Below are 18,025 nucleotides of genomic sequence, written 5' to 3' on the forward strand. Positions count from 1 at the left end.
CAGCGCTGCTGCCGAAATCCAAGATGGCCGCCGGCATTTACACTATCCGATAACCGGCGCTCTATGCCTGTAATGGCAGCGCCGGTTATCGGGGAGGCTGGAGGAGTGCAGCGTTCCTCGAGACCGCTTGTCACTCCTTTCAATCAGGCACCCTCTTCTTATACTTTCGGTCCCTGTCAGTGAGAGCCGCTGGCTCTCAGCCAACAGGGGAATGCCTGCGCTGCCAAGCTGTGAGTGTGTTCTCTATAGTAGAACACACTCCAGCGCTGCCACCTGTAAAAAAAAGTAAAAAAATAAAAGAAAAAAAAAAAATTTCTTAAATTTACCCTAAGTACTAAAAAATGCTGCCCAAACTCCAGGGCACCTAAAAAAAACTGGACAGGAAGAGGCAGGGGGATTGTAGAGGGGAGGGGTTTGTCAGCAGTACTAAAGTTAACTAGTTAGGTGCCAACTCCCAAGCTCCCCTCCACAACCCATGGTAAGCAGTGTCCCCCAGACCGGATGAAAGAGAAACAACAATAACTATCTATCGTAATACATTTCAAGCTTCACCTACATCCTATTTTACAGAACATATTAGAAACCGTATCTTGCAGATTAGTGTAATGTGGGTACCTGACCTTGAATGAGTGATGAAGTCATACGTGGGGACGTCCACTATTTGCCCTTCTAAGATACTGGTCAGTGTTCTGTACATCAAATCGGTATCAAAAGCATCTGCAAAAAGATAGACAACATGGGACAGGTGTTTCCAAAAATGCTCACTAGCCTAGGACTATTGCTTCTAAGGCTCTGCGTAGTAGACAGGGGTGAAAACAATAATATCAATGTAGGATCCAGTGAGTGGAATGTAGGAGCAAGGAAAAATGTGCATTGATTTACGTAAAAATCGCTTCCAAATGTTGGGCATCAGCAGTGATATTTAGGAGAATTAGCTATCTGGGGTTTGTCCCGCCCTGGCAGTGGGTATGGGGTAACCTCTGGCTCTCCAAATGTCTTTGCACTGGCAAAGCATGCTGGGAAATGTAGTATTAGCTGGACCAATTATGAGAGGTCTACTAGCTCTACTTTTTTCAGAAACCGAATACTGGTAGAACTAAAGTCTGGCATGTAAATGGGCAGGACACCACCTCCACTCACCAGGGTGATCAAAGTTGTATTGTCCTTTGAGGGCTCGGGCTTTCTGCTCGGGTGTAAGTACCTTGTAGAACCGATCCTGGCTTAAAATCACCACTTTCCTCTGTCTGTGATCCACCTCATTCTGGCCCAGAAGCTCCATGATCTTCTCGCATACTGTGGACTAGAACAGGCATATGATAACATGATTATCCTTTATTTATAAAGCGTCGGTACATATCGTAGTGCTCTACAGCGAGACTCATGATACAAATAAATTACATACATTGACGTGAAACAAACGCTACCCAAATGAGCCTAGAGTCTAAGAGGTCTGGGGAACACCTGATACATAAGAAAGCGGAATTAAAATTGTAACTGTTGGTGGGCAAGTGTCTTTGGCTACTGTAAGGCAGAACCATTATCAGTCTCCAATATAAACTTTACTATGATCCCTTTTTAAAGCGCTGTCCTCTTGATGATCCCACTGACAACTTGTTCTCAGCACAAAAATTGGGACCATATATTTTATTTTACATGGAGTATTGGTGCCATTTTACAAACAGTAAAGTCCTTCATCACTACATCTTCTACAGACATCTCCAGCCTTTGATCAAAGGTTCGAGCACATTCATGATATAATAGGTCTTGAAATGTTCTGAGGCTACAAAGGCTCAGGTTGGATTAGTACACTGGACATTACAATTAATACAGCTTATCTCCAGCAGTAACATATTAACAAAATTCAATGGTTACAAGAGAGCAAAGTCTGACACGACCGGACCCCTGAATCCTCTACAGATTGATAGAGCGAACCTTAGATCATGGAACAGCCTACAGTATACATACTGGTGTCATTAATGTGTCTCTTGGCTGGTGTGGTAATTGACAAGAAAATTATAGCAATGTAATACAATCATCAACAGAGGCTATAAGAAGTGTTCACCCCCATAGCATTTCTTACATGAATTTATTCTGGAGTTTTTCACATTGATCAACACAAAATACTCTAACGTCAAACAAAAAGTAACTATTTTTTACTTAAATGCAAGTAAAACAATATCATCTTATAGTATAGGGTATAGTGCTCCAACATATTTCACAAGTGCCAAAAATCTACTGGTCACCAGAAAAACTACGAAAATTACTATGGCACACTTGGTTAATTGGCAACTAACACAAATGCCCCTGGTTAACACAGTCTTAATTTTATTTTTAATAATGGCAATGCAATTCCCTGAAGACCAAGTAGCTACCTCCAATACACTATAGTGACCAGGTAACTACCGTACCATCTCCCAGTGATGATGTCAGTGTACTATAGTGACCAGTAACTACCATACAGTCTCCCAGCGATAACATCCGTGCGGTATAGTGACCAGGTAACTACAGTACAATCTCCCAGTGATATGGTCAGTGCAGTATAGTGACCAGGTAACTACCATACAGTCTCCCAGCGATAACGTCCGTGCAGAATAGTGACCAGGTAACTACAGTACAATCTCACAGTGATATGGTCAGTGCAGTATAGTGACCAGGTAACTACCATACAGTCTCCCAGCGATAACGTCCGTGCAGTATAGTGACCAGGTAACTACAGTACAATCTCCCAGCGATAATGTCAGTGCAGTATAGTGACCAGGTAACTACAGTACAATCTCCCAGTGATAATATCAGTGCAGTATAGTGACCAGGTAACTACCGTACAATCTCCCAGTGATATTGTCAGTGCAGTATAGTGACCAGGTAACTACCGTACAATCTCCCAGTGATATGGTCAGTGCAGTATAGTGATCAGGTAACTACAGTACAATCTCCCAGTGATATTGTCAGTGCAGTATAGTGACCAGGTAACTACCGTACAATCTCCCAGTGATAATGTCAGTGCAGTATAGTGATCAGGTAACTACAGTACAATCTCACAGTGATAATGTCAGTGCTGTATAGTGACCAGGTAACTACAGTACAATCTCCCAGTGATATGGTCAGTGCAGTATAGTGACCAGGTAACTACCGTACAATCTCCCAGTAATATGGTCAGTGCAGTATAGTGACCAGGTAACTACCGTACAATCTCACAGTGATAATATCAGTGCAGTATAGTGACCAGGTAACTACCGTACAATCTCCCAGTGATATTGTCAGTGCAGTATAGTGACCAGGTAACTACAGTACAATCTCCCAGTGATATGGTCAGTGCAGTATAGTGACCAGGTAACTACAGTACAATCTCCCAGTGATAATGTCAGTGCCGTATAGTGATCAGGTAACTACAGTACAATCTCCCAGCGATATTGTCAGTGCAGTATAGTGACCAGGTAACTACAGTACAATCTATCAGTGATATGGTCAGTGCAGTATAGTGATCAGGTAACTACCGTACAATCTCCCAGTGATATTGTCAGTGCGGTATAGTGACCAGGTAACTACCGTACAATCTCCCAGTGATATGGTCAGTGCAGTATAGTGACCAGGTAACTACAGTACAATCTCCCAGTGATATGGTCAGTGCAGTATAGTGACCAGGTAACTACCGTACAATCTCCCAGTGATATGGTCAGTGCAGTATAGTGACCAGGTAACTACCGTACAATCTACCAGTGATAATGTCAGTGCCGTATAGTGATCAGGTAACTACCGTACAATCTCCCAGTGATATGGTCAGTGCAGTATAGTGATCAGGTAACTAGCGTACAATCTCCCAGCGATATTGTCAGTGTAGTATAGTGACCAGGTAACTACAGTACAATCTCCCAGTGATATGGTCAGTGCAGTATAGTGACCAGGTAACTACAGTACAATCTCCCAGTGATATGGTCAGTGCAGTATAGTGATCAGGTAACTACAGTACAATCTACCAGTGATATTGTCAGTGTAGTATAGTGACCAGGTAACTACAGTACAATCTCCCAGTGATATGGTCAGTGCAGTATAGTGACCAGGTAACTACCGTACAATCTACCAGTGATATGGTCCGTGCAGTATAGTGACCAGGTAACTACCGTACAATCTGCCAGTGATATGGTCAGTGCAGTATAGTGATCAGGTAACTACAGTACAATCTACCAGTGATATTGTCAGTGCAGTATAGTGACCAGGTAACTACAGTACAATCTCCCAGTGATATGGTCAGTGCAGTATAGTGATCAGGTAACTACCGTACAATCTACCAGTGATATGGTCCGTGCAGTATAGTGACCAGTAACTACCATACAGTCTCCCAGCGATAACATCCGTGCAGAATAGTGACCAGGTAACTACAGTACAGTCTCCCAGCGATAATGTCAGTGTACTATAGTGACCAGGTAACTACCGTACAATCTCATAGTGATATGGTCAGTGCAGTATAGTGATCAGGTAACTACAGTACAGTCTCCCAGCGATAACGTCCGTGCAGAATAGTGACCAGGTAACTACCATACAGTCTCCCAGCGATAACATCCGTGCAGAATAGTGACCAGGTAACTACAGTACAATCTACCAGCGATAATGTCAGTGCAGTATAGTGACCAGGTAACTACAGTACAATCTACCAGCGATAATATCAGTGCAGTATAGTGACCAGGTAACTACAGTACAATCTACCAGCGATAATATCAGTGCAGTATAGTGACCAGGTAACTACAGTACAATCTACCAGCGATATTGTCAGTGCAGTATAGTGACCAGGTAACTACCGTACAATCTCCCAGTGATAATATCAGTGCAGAATAGTGACCAGGTAACTACAGTACAATCTACCAGCGATAATGTCAGTGCAGTATAGTGACCAGGTTACAGTACAATCTCACAGTGATATGGTCAGTGCAGTATAGTGATCAGGTAACTACAGTACAATCTCCCAGCGATAATGTCAGTGCAGTATAGTGACCAGGTAACTACCGTACAATCTCCCAGTGATATGGTCAGTGCAGTATAGTGACCAGGTAACTACCGTACAATCTCCCAGCGATAATGTCAGTGCAGTATAGTGACCAGTTAACTACAGTACAATCTCCCAGTGATATGGTCAGTGCAGTATAGTGACCAGGTAACTACAGTACAATCTCCCAGTGATATTGTCAGTGCAGTATAGTGACCAGGTAACTACCGTACAATCTCCCAGTGATAATGTCAGTGCAGTATAGTGATCAGGTAACTACAGTACAATCTCACAGTGATAATGTCAGTGCTGTATAGTGACCAGGTAACTACAGTACAATCTCCCAGTGATATGGTCAGTGCAGTATAGTGACCAGGTAACTACCGTACAATCTCCCAGTGATATGGTCAGTGCAGTATAGTGACCAGGTAACTACCGTACAATCTCACAGTGATAATATCAGTGCAGTATAGTGACCAGGTAACTACCGTACAATCTCCCAGTGATATTGTCAGTGCAGTATAGTGACCAGGTAACTACAGTACAATCTCCCAGTGATATGGTCAGTGCAGTATAGTGACCAGGTAACTACAGTACAATCTCACAGTGATAATGTCAGTGCCGTATAGTGATCAGGTAACTACAGTACAATCTCCCAGCGATATTGTCAGTGCAGTATAGTGACCAGGTAACTACAGTACAATCTATCAGAGATATGGTCAGTGCAGTATAGTGATCAGGTAACTACCGTACAATCTCCCAGTGATATTGTCAGTGCGGTATAGTGACCAGGTAACTACCGTACAATCTCCCAGTGATATGGTCAGTGCAGTATAGTGACCAGGTAACTACAGTACAATCTCCCAGTGATATGGTCAGTGCAGTATAGTGACCAGGTAACTACCGTACAATCTCCCAGTGATATGGTCAGTGCAGTATAGTGACCAGGTAACTACCGTACAATCTACCAGTGATAATGTCAGTGCCGTATAGTGATCAGGTAACTACCGTACAATCTCCCAGTGATATGGTCAGTGCAGTATAGTGATCAGGTAACTAGCGTACAATCTCCCAGCGATATTGTCAGTGTAGTATAGTGACCAGGTAACTACAGTACAATCTCCCAGTGATATGGTCAGTGCAGTATAGTGACCAGGTAACTACAGTACAATCTCCCAGTGATATGGTCAGTGCAGTATAGTGACCAGGTAACTACCGTACAATCTACCAGTGATATGGTCCGTGCAGTATAGTGACCAGGTAACTACCGTACAATCTGCCAGTGATATGGTCAGTGCAGTATAGTGATCAGGTAACTACAGTACAATCTACCAGTGATATTGTCAGTGCAGTATAGTGACCAGGTAACTACAGTACAATCTCCCAGTGATATGGTCAGTGCAGTATAGTGATCAGGTAACTACAGTACAATCTACCAGTGATATTGTCAGTGCAGTATAGTGACCAGGTAACTACAGTACAATCTCCCAGTGATATGGTCAGTGCAGTATAGTGATCAGGTAACTACCGTACAATCTACCAGTGATATGGTCCGTGCAGTATAGTGACCAGTAACTACCATACAGTCTCCCAGCGATAACATCCGTGCAGAATAGTGACCAGGTAACTACAGTACAGTCTCCCAGCGATAATGTCAGTGTACTATAGTGACCAGGTAACTACCGTACAATCTCATAGTGATATGGTCAGTGCAGTATAGTGATCAGGTAACTACAGTACAGTCTCCCAGCGATAACGTCCGTGCAGAATAGTGACCAGGTAACTACCATACAGTCTCCCAGCGATAACATCCGTGCAGAATAGTGACCAGGTAACTACAGTACAATCTACCAGCGATAATGTCAGTGCAGTATAGTGACCAGGTAACTACAGTACAATCTACCAGCGATAATATCAGTGCAGTATAGTGACCAGGTAACTACAGTACAATCTACCAGCGATAATATCAGTGCAGTATAGTGACCAGGTAACTACAGTACAATCTACCAGCGATATTGTCAGTGCAGTATAGTGACCAGGTAACTACCGTACAATCTCCCAGTGATAATATCAGTGCAGAATAGTGACCAGGTAACTACAGTACAATCTACCAGCGATAATGTCAGTGCAGTATAGTGATCAGGTAACTACAGTACAATCTATCAGCGATATTGTCAGTGCAATATAGTGACCAGGTAACTACCGTACAATCTCCCAGTGATATGGTCAGTGCAGTATAGTGACCAGGTAACTACCGTACAATCTACCAGTGATAATGTCAGTGCCGTATAGTGATCAGGTAACTACCGTACAATCTCCCAGTGATATTGTCAGTGCGGTATAGTGACCAGGTAACTACCGTACAATCTACCAGTGATATTGTCAGTGCGGTATAGTGACCAGGTAACTACCGTACAATCTCCCAGTGATATGGTCAGTGCAGTATAGTGATCAGGTAACTACAGTACAATCTCCCAGTGATATGGTCAGTGCAGTATAGTGATCAGGTAACTACAGTACAATCTCCCAGCGATATGATCAGTGCAGTATAGTGATCAGGTAACTACCGTACAATCTCCCAGCGATATGGTCAGTGCAGTATAGTGATCAGGTAACTACCGTACAATCTCCCAGCGATATGGTCAGTGCAGTATAGTGATCAGGTAACTAGCGTACAATCTCCCAGCGATATTGTCAGTGTAGTATAGTGACCAGGTAACTACCGTACAATCTCCCAGTGATATGGTCAGTGCAGTATAGTGATCAGGTAACTACAGTACAATCTACCAGTGATATGGTCAGTGCAGTATAGTGACCAGGTAACTACCGTACAATCTCACAGTGATATGGTCAGTGCAGTATAGTGACCAGGTAACTACAGTACAATCTCCCAGTGATATGGTCCGTGCAGTATAGTGATCAGGTAACTACCGTACAATCTCCCAGTGATATGGTCAGTGCAGTATAGTGATCAGGTAACTACCGTACAATCTCCCAGTGATATGGTCAGTGCAGTATAGTGATCAGGTAACTACAGTACAATCTACCAGTGATAATGTCAGTGCCGTATAGTGATCAGGTAACTACAGTACAATCTCCCAGTGATATGGTCAGTGCAGTATAGTGACCAGGTAACTACCGTACAATCTACCAGTGATAATGTCAGTGCCGTATAGTGACCAGGTAACTACCGTACAATCTCCCAGTGATATTGTCAGTGCGGTATAGTGACCAGGTAACTACCGTACAATCTACCAGTGATATTGTCAGTGCGGTATAGTGACCAGGTAACTACCGTACAATCTCCCAGTGATATGGTCAGTGCAGTATAGTGATCAGGTAACTACAGTACAATCTCCCAGTGATATGGTCAGTGCAGTATAGTGATCAGGTAACTACAGTACAATCTCCCAGTGATATGGTCAGTGCAGTATAGTGATCAGGTAACTACCGTACAATCTCCCAGCGATATGGTCAGTGCAGTATAGTGATCAGGTAACTACCGTACAATCTCCCAGCGATATGGTCAGTGCAGTATAGTGATCAGGTAACTAGCGTACAATCTCCCAGCGATATTGTCAGTGTAGTATAGTGACCAGGTAACTACCGTACAATCTCCCAGTGATATGGTCAGTGCAGTATAGTGACCAGGTAACTACCGTACAATCTCCCAGTGATATGGTCAGTGCAGTATAGTGATCAGGTAACTACAGTACAATCTACCAGTGATATGGTCAGTGCAGTATAGTGACCAGGTAACTACCGTACAATCTCACAGTGATATGGTCAGTGCAGTATAGTGACCAGGTAACTACAGTACAATCTCCCAGTGATATGGTCCGTGCAGTATAGTGATCAGGTAACTACCGTACAATCTCCCAGTGATATGGTCAGTGCAGTATAGTGATCAGGTAACTACCGTACAATCTCCCAGTGATATGGTCAGTGCAGTATAGTGATCAGGTAACTACAGTACAATCTACCAGTGATAATGTCAGTGCCGTATAGTGATCAGGTAACTACAGTACAATCTCCCAGTGATATGGTCAGTGCAGTATAGTGACCAGGTAACTACAGTACAATCTACCAGTGATAATGTCAGTGCCGTATAGTGACCAGGTAACTACAGTACAATCTCACAGTGATAATGTCAGTGCAGTATAGTGACCAGGTAACTACCGTACAATCTCCCAGTGATATGGTCAGTGCAGTATAGTGACCAGGTAACTACCGTACAATCTCCCAGCGATATGGTCAGTGCAGTATAGTGACCAGGTAACTACAGTACAATCTCACAGTGATATGGTCAGTGCAGTATAGTGATCAGGTAACTACAGTACAATCTCACAGTGATATGGTCAGTGCAGTATAGTGATCAGGTAACTACAGTACAATCTCCCAGTGATATGGTCAGTGCAGTATAGTGATCAGGTAACTACAGTACAATCTCACAGTGATATGGTCAGTGCAGTATAGTGACCAGGTAACTACAGTACAATCTCCCAGTGATATGGTCAGTGCAGTATAGTGACCAGGTAACTACAGTACAATCTCCCAGTGATATGGTCAGTGCAGTATAGTGACCAGGTAACTACAGTACAATCTCACAGTGATAATGTCAGTGCCGTATAGTGATCAGGTAACTACAGTACAATCTCCCAGCGATATTGTCAGTGCAGTATAGTGACCAGGTAACTACAGTACAATCTATCAGAGATATGGTCAGTGCAGTATAGTGATCAGGTAACTACCGTACAATCTCCCAGTGATATTGTCAGTGCGGTATAGTGACCAGGTAACTACCGTACAATCTCCCAGTGATATGGTCAGTGCAGTATAGTGACCAGGTAACTACAGTACAATCTCCCAGTGATATGGTCAGTGCAGTATAGTGACCAGGTAACTACCGTACAATCTCCCAGTGATATGGTCAGTGCAGTATAGTGACCAGGTAACTACCGTACAATCTACCAGTGATAATGTCAGTGCCGTATAGTGATCAGGTAACTACCGTACAATCTCCCAGTGATATGGTCAGTGCAGTATAGTGATCAGGTAACTAGCGTACAATCTCCCAGCGATATTGTCAGTGTAGTATAGTGACCAGGTAACTACAGTACAATCTCCCAGTGATATGGTCAGTGCAGTATAGTGACCAGGTAACTACAGTACAATCTCCCAGTGATATGGTCAGTGCAGTATAGTGATCAGGTAACTACAGTACAATCTACCAGTGATATTGTCAGTGTAGTATAGTGACCAGGTAACTACAGTACAATCTCCCAGTGATATGGTCAGTGCAGTATAGTGACCAGGTAACTACCGTACAATCTACCAGTGATATGGTCCGTGCAGTATAGTGACCAGGTAACTACCGTACAATCTGCCAGTGATATGGTCAGTGCAGTATAGTGATCAGGTAACTACAGTACAATCTACCAGTGATATTGTCAGTGCAGTATAGTGACCAGGTAACTACAGTACAATCTCCCAGTGATATGGTCAGTGCAGTATAGTGATCAGGTAACTACAGTACAATCTACCAGTGATATTGTCAGTGCAGTATAGTGACCAGGTAACTACAGTACAATCTCCCAGTGATATGGTCAGTGCAGTATAGTGATCAGGTAACTACCGTACAATCTACCAGTGATATGGTCCGTGCAGTATAGTGACCAGTAACTACCATACAGTCTCCCAGCGATAACATCCGTGCAGAATAGTGACCAGGTAACTACAGTACAGTCTCCCAGCGATAATGTCAGTGTACTATAGTGACCAGGTAACTACCGTACAATCTCATAGTGATATGGTCAGTGCAGTATAGTGATCAGGTAACTACAGTACAGTCTCCCAGCGATAACGTCCGTGCAGAATAGTGACCAGGTAACTACCATACAGTCTCCCAGCGATAACATCCGTGCAGAATAGTGACCAGGTAACTACAGTACAATCTACCAGCGATAATGTCAGTGCAGTATAGTGACCAGGTAACTACAGTACAATCTACCAGCGATAATATCAGTGCAGTATAGTGACCAGGTAACTACAGTACAATCTACCAGCGATAATATCAGTGCAGTATAGTGACCAGGTAACTACAGTACAATCTACCAGCGATATTGTCAGTGCAGTATAGTGACCAGGTAACTACCGTACAATCTCCCAGTGATAATATCAGTGCAGAATAGTGACCAGGTAACTACAGTACAATCTACCAGCGATAATGTCAGTGCAGTATAGTGATCAGGTAACTACAGTACAATCTATCAGCGATATTGTCAGTGCAATATAGTGACCAGGTAACTACCGTACAATCTCCCAGTGATATGGTCAGTGCAGTATAGTGACCAGGTAACTACCGTACAATCTACCAGTGATAATGTCAGTGCCGTATAGTGATCAGGTAACTACCGTACAATCTCCCAGTGATATTGTCAGTGCGGTATAGTGACCAGGTAACTACCGTACAATCTACCAGTGATATTGTCAGTGCGGTATAGTGACCAGGTAACTACCGTACAATCTCCCAGTGATATGGTCAGTGCAGTATAGTGATCAGGTAACTACAGTACAATCTCCCAGCGATATGGTCAGTGCAGTATAGTGATCAGGTAACTACCGTACAATCTCCCAGCGATATGGTCAGTGCAGTATAGTGATCAGGTAACTACCGTACAATCTCCCAGCGATATGGTCAGTGCAGTATAGTGATCAGGTAACTAGCGTACAATCTCCCAGCGATATTGTCAGTGTAGTATAGTGACCAGGTAACTACCGTACAATCTCCCAGTGATATGGTCAGTGCAGTATAGTGATCAGGTAACTACAGTACAATCTACCAGTGATATGGTCAGTGCAGTATAGTGACCAGGTAACTACCGTACAATCTCACAGTGATATGGTCAGTGCAGTATAGTGACCAGGTAACTACAGTACAATCTCCCAGTGATATGGTCCGTGCAGTATAGTGATCAGGTAACTACCGTACAATCTCCCAGTGATATGGTCAGTGCAGTATAGTGATCAGGTAACTACCGTACAATCTCCCAGTGATATGGTCAGTGCAGTATAGTGATCAGGTAACTACAGTACAATCTACCAGTGATAATGTCAGTGCCGTATAGTGATCAGGTAACTACAGTACAATCTCCCAGTGATATGGTCAGTGCAGTATAGTGACCAGGTAACTACCGTACAATCTACCAGTGATAATGTCAGTGCCGTATAGTGACCAGGTAACTACCGTACAATCTCCCAGTGATATTGTCAGTGCGGTATAGTGACCAGGTAACTACCGTACAATCTACCAGTGATATTGTCAGTGCGGTATAGTGACCAGGTAACTACCGTACAATCTCCCAGTGATATGGTCAGTGCAGTATAGTGATCAGGTAACTACAGTACAATCTCCCAGTGATATGGTCAGTGCAGTATAGTGATCAGGTAACTACAGTACAATCTCCCAGTGATATGGTCAGTGCAGTATAGTGATCAGGTAACTACCGTACAATCTCCCAGCGATATGGTCAGTGCAGTATAGTGATCAGGTAACTACCGTACAATCTCCCAGCGATATGGTCAGTGCAGTATAGTGATCAGGTAACTAGCGTACAATCTCCCAGCGATATTGTCAGTGTAGTATAGTGACCAGGTAACTACCGTACAATCTCCCAGTGATATGGTCAGTGCAGTATAGTGACCAGGTAACTACCGTACAATCTCCCAGTGATATGGTCAGTGCAGTATAGTGATCAGGTAACTACAGTACAATCTACCAGTGATATGGTCAGTGCAGTATAGTGACCAGGTAACTACCGTACAATCTCACAGTGATATGGTCAGTGCAGTATAGTGACCAGGTAACTACAGTACAATCTCCCAGTGATATGGTCCGTGCAGTATAGTGATCAGGTAACTACCGTACAATCTCCCAGTGATATGGTCAGTGCAGTATAGTGATCAGGTAACTACCGTACAATCTCCCAGTGATATGGTCAGTGCAGTATAGTGATCAGGTAACTACAGTACAATCTACCAGTGATAATGTCAGTGCCGTATAGTGATCAGGTAACTACAGTACAATCTCCCAGTGATATGGTCAGTGCAGTATAGTGACCAGGTAACTACAGTACAATCTACCAGTGATAATGTCAGTGCCGTATAGTGACCAGGTAACTACAGTACAATCTCACAGTGATAATGTCAGTGCAGTATAGTGACCAGGTAACTACCGTACAATCTCCCAGTGATATGGTCAGTGCAGTATAGTGACCAGGTAACTACCGTACAATCTCCCAGCGATATGGTCAGTGCAGTATAGTGACCAGGTAACTACAGTACAATCTCACAGTGATATGGTCAGTGCAGTATAGTGATCAGGTAACTACAGTACAATCTCACAGTGATATGGTCAGTGCAGTATAGTGATCAGGTAACTACAGTACAATCTCCCAGTGATATGGTCAGTGCAGTATAGTGATCAGGTAACTACAGTACAATCTCACAGTGATATGGTCAGTGCAGTATAGTGACCAGGTAACTACAGTACAATCTCCCAGTGATATGGTCAGTGCAGTATAGTGACCAGGTAACTACAGTACAATCTCCCAGTGATATGGTCAGTGCAGTATAGTGACCAGGTAACTACAGTACAATCTCCCAGTGATATGGTCAGTGCAGTATAGTGACCAGGTAACTAAAGTACAATCTACCAGTGATATGGTCAGTGCAGTATAGTGACCAGGTAACTACCGTACAATCTCCCAGTGATATGGTCAGTGCAGTATAGTGACCAGGTAACTACAGTACAATCTCCCAGTGATATGGTCAGTGCAGTATAGTGATCAGGTAACTACCGTACAATCTCCCAGTGATATGGTCAGTGCAGTATAGTGACCAGGTAACTACCGTACAATCTCCCAGTGATATGGTCAGTGCAGTATAGTGACCAGGTAACTACAGTACAATCTCCCAGTGATATGGTCAGTGCAGTATAGTGATCAGGTAACTACCGTACAATCTCACAGTGATATGGTCAGTGCAGTATAGTGACCAGGTAACTACAGTACAATCTCACAGTGATATGGTCAGTGCAGTATAGTGATCAGGTAACTACAGTACAATCTCACAGTGATATGGTCAGTGCAGTATAGTGACCAGGTAACTACAGTACAATCTCCCAGTGATAATGTCAGTGCAGTATAGTGATCAGGTAACTACCGTACAATCTCCCAGTGATATGGTCAGTGCAGTATAGTGACCAGGTAACTACAGTACAATCTCCCAGTGATAATGTCAGTGCAGTATAGTGATCAGGTAACTACAGTACAATCTCACAGTGATATGGTCAGTGCAGTATAGTGACCAGGTAACTACAGTACAATCTCCCAGCGATAATGTCAGTGCAGTATAGTGACCAGGTAACTAGCGTACAATCTCCCAGCGATATTGTCAGTGTAGTATAGTGACCAGGTAACTACAGTACAATCTCCCAGTGATATGGTCAGTGCAGTATAGTGACCAGGTAACTACAGTACAATCTCCCAGTGATATGGTCAGTGCAGTATAGTGACCAGGTAACTACCGTACAATCTCCCAGTGATATGGTCAGTGCAGTATAGTGACCAGGTAACTACCGTACAATCTACCAGTGATAATGTCAGTGCCGTATAGTGATCAGGTAACTACCGTACAATCTCCCAGTGATATTGTCAGTGCGGTATAGTGACCAGGTAACTACCGTACAATCTACCAGTGATATTGTCAGTGCAGTATAGTGACCAGGTAACTACCGTACAATCTCCCAGTGATATGGTCAGTGCAGTATAGTGATCAGGTAACTACAGTACAATCTCCCAGTGATATGGTCAGTGCAGTATAGTGATCAGGTAACTACCGTACAATCTCCCAGCGATATGGTCAGTGCCGTATAGTGATCAGGTAACTACCGTACAATCTCCCAGTGATATTGTCAGTGCGGTATAGTGACCAGGTAACTACCGTACAATCTACCAGTGATATTGTCAGTGCAGTATAGTGACCAGGTAACTACCGTACAATCTCCCAGTGATATGGTCAGTGCAGTATAGTGATCAGGTAACTACAGTACAATCTCCCAGCGATATGGTCAGTGCAGTATAGTGATCAGGTAACTACCGTACAATCTCCCAGCGATATGGTCAGTGCAGTATAGTGATCAGGTAACTACCGTACAATCTCCCAGCGATATGGTCAGTGCAGTATAGTGATCAGGTAACTAGCGTACAATCTCCCAGCGATATTGTCAGTGTAGTATAGTGACCAGGTAACTACAGTACAATCTCCCAGTGATATGGTCAGTGCAGTATAGTGACCAGGTAACTACCGTACAATCTCCCAGTGATATGGTCAGTGCAGTATAGTGATCAGGTAACTACAGTACAATCTACCAGTGATATTGTCAGTGCAGTATAGTGACCAGGTAACTACAGTACAATCTCCCAGTGATATGGTCCGTGCAGTATAGTGATCAGGTAACTACCGTACAATCTCCCAGTGATATGGTCAGTGCAGTATAGTGATCAGGTAACTACAGTACAATCTACCAGTGATAATGTCAGTGCCGTATAGTGATCAGGTAACTACAGTACAATCTCCCAGTGATATGGTCAGTGCAGTATAGTGACCAGGTAACTACAGTACAATCTACCAGTGATAATGTCAGTGCCGTATAGTGACCAGGTAACTACAGTACAATCTCACAGTGATAATGTCAGTGCAGTATAGTGACCAGGTAACTACCGTACAATCTCCCAGCGATATGGTCAGTGCAGTATAGTGACCAGGTAACTACAGTACAATCTCACAGTGATATGGTCAGTGCAGTATAGTGATCAGGTAACTACAGTACAATCTCACAGTGATATGGTCAGTGCAGTATAGTGATCAGGTAACTACAGTACAATCTCCCAGTGATATGGTCAGTGCAGTATAGTGATCAGGTAACTACAGTACAATCTCACAGTGATATGGTCAGTGCAGTATAGTGACCAGGTAACTACAGTACAATCTCCCAGTGATATGGTCAGTGCAGTATAGTGACCAGGTAACTACAGTACAATCTCCCAGTGATATGGTCAGTGCAGTATAGTGACCAGGTAACTACAGTAAAATCTCCCAGTGATATGGTCAGTGCAGTATAGTGACCAGGTAACTACAGTACAATCTACCAGTGATATGGTCAGTGCAGTATAGTGACCAGGTAACTACCGTACAATCTCCCAGTGATATGGTCAGTGCAGTATAGTGACCAGGTAACTACAGTACAATCTCCCAGTGATATGGTCAGTGCAGTATAGTGATCAGGTAACTACCGTACAATCTCCCAGTGATATGGTCAGTGCAGTATAGTGACCAGGTAACTACCGTACAATCTCCCAGTGATATGGTCAGTGCAGTATAGTGACCAGGTAACTACAGTACAATCTCCCAGTGATATGGTCAGTGCAGTATAGTGATCAGGTAACTACCGTACAATCTCACAGTGATATGGTCAGTGCAGTATAGTGACCAGGTAACTACAGTACAATCTCACAGTGATATGGTCAGTGCAGTATAGTGATCAGGTAACTACAGTACAATCTCACAGTGATATGGTCAGTGCAGTATAGTGACCAGGTAACTACAGTACAATCTCCCAGTGATAATGTCAGTGCAGTATAGTGATCAGGTAACTACCGTACAATCTCCCAGTGATATGGTCAGTGCAGTATAGTGACCAGGTAACTACAGTACAATCTCCCAGTGATAATGTCAGTGCAGTATAGTGATCAGGTAACTACAGTACAATCTCACAGTGATATGGTCAGTGCAGTATAGTGACCAGGTAACTACAGTACAATCTCCCAGCGATAATGTCAGTGCAGTATAGTGACCAGGTAACTAGCGTACAATCTCCCAGCGATATTGTCAGTGTAGTATAGTGACCAGGTAACTACAGTACAATCTCCCAGTGATATGGTCAGTGCAGTATAGTGACCAGGTAACTACCGTACAATCTCCCAGTGATATGGTCAGTGCAGTATAGTGATCAGGTAACTACCGTACAATCTCCCAGTGATATGGTCAGTGCAGTATAGTGATCAGGTAACTACAGTACAATCTCACAGTGATATGGTCAGTGCAGTATAGTGACCAGGTAACTAGCGTACAATCTCCCAGCGATATGGTCAGTGCAGTATAGTGATCAGGTAACTACCGTACAATCTCCCAGCGATATTGTCAGTGCAGTATAGTGATCAGGTAACTACCGTACAATCTCCCAGCGATATTGTCAGTGCAGTATAGTGACCAGGTAACTACAGTACAATCTCACAGTGATATGGTCAGTGCAGTATAGTGATCAGGTAACTAGCGTACAATCTCCCAGTGATATGGTCAGTGCAGTATAGTGATCAGGTAACTACAGTACAATCTCCCAGTGATATGGTCAGTGCAGTATAGTGACCAGGTAACTACAGTACAATCTCCCAGTGATATTGTCAGTGTAGTATAGTGACCAGGTAACTACAGTACAATCTCACAGTGATATTGTCAGTGCAGTATAGTGACCAGGTAACTACAGTACAATCTCACAGTGATATGGTCAGTGCAGTATAGTGACCAGGTAACTACAGTACAATCTCACAGTGATATGGTCAGTGCAGTATAGTGACCAGGTAACTACCGTACAATCTCCCAGTGATATGGTCAGTGCAGTATAGTGACCAGGTAACTACAGTACAATCTCCCAGTGATATGGTCAGTGCAGTATAGTGATCAGGTAACTAGCGTACAATCTCACAGTGATATGGTCAGTGCAGTATAGTGACCAGGTAACTACAGTACAATCTCCCAGTGATATGGTCAGTGCAGTATAGTGACCAGGTAACTACAGTACAATCTCCCAGCGATAATGTCAGTGCTGTATAGTGACCAGGTAACTACCGTACAATCTCACAGTGATATGGTCAGTGCAGTATAGTGACCAGGTAACTACAGTACAATCTCCCAGTGATATTGTCAGTG

The 18,025-nt window shown here is 43.4% G+C and overlaps 1 protein-coding gene across 1 annotated transcript in view; it reads right to left on the reverse strand.

The window, feature by feature from the left end:
• Positions 1 to 18,025, reverse strand: part of UCK1 (uridine-cytidine kinase 1) — a 33,992-nt gene that overhangs the window by 13,911 nt on the left and 2,056 nt on the right. Inside the window, exons 2-3 of the mRNA XM_075185266.1 lie at positions 1,141 to 1,300; positions 621 to 717 (exon numbers count right to left, since the gene is read on the reverse strand). Coding sequence (XP_075041367.1) covers positions 621 to 717; positions 1,141 to 1,300 — 257 coding nt within the window. The remainder of the gene's footprint in view (positions 1 to 620; positions 718 to 1,140; positions 1,301 to 18,025) is intronic.

This window comes from Mixophyes fleayi, chromosome 9 (genome assembly GCF_038048845.1).
Source record: "Mixophyes fleayi isolate aMixFle1 chromosome 9, aMixFle1.hap1, whole genome shotgun sequence".
In the NCBI taxonomy this organism is placed as follows: Eukaryota; Metazoa; Chordata; class Amphibia; order Anura; family Limnodynastidae; genus Mixophyes; species Mixophyes fleayi.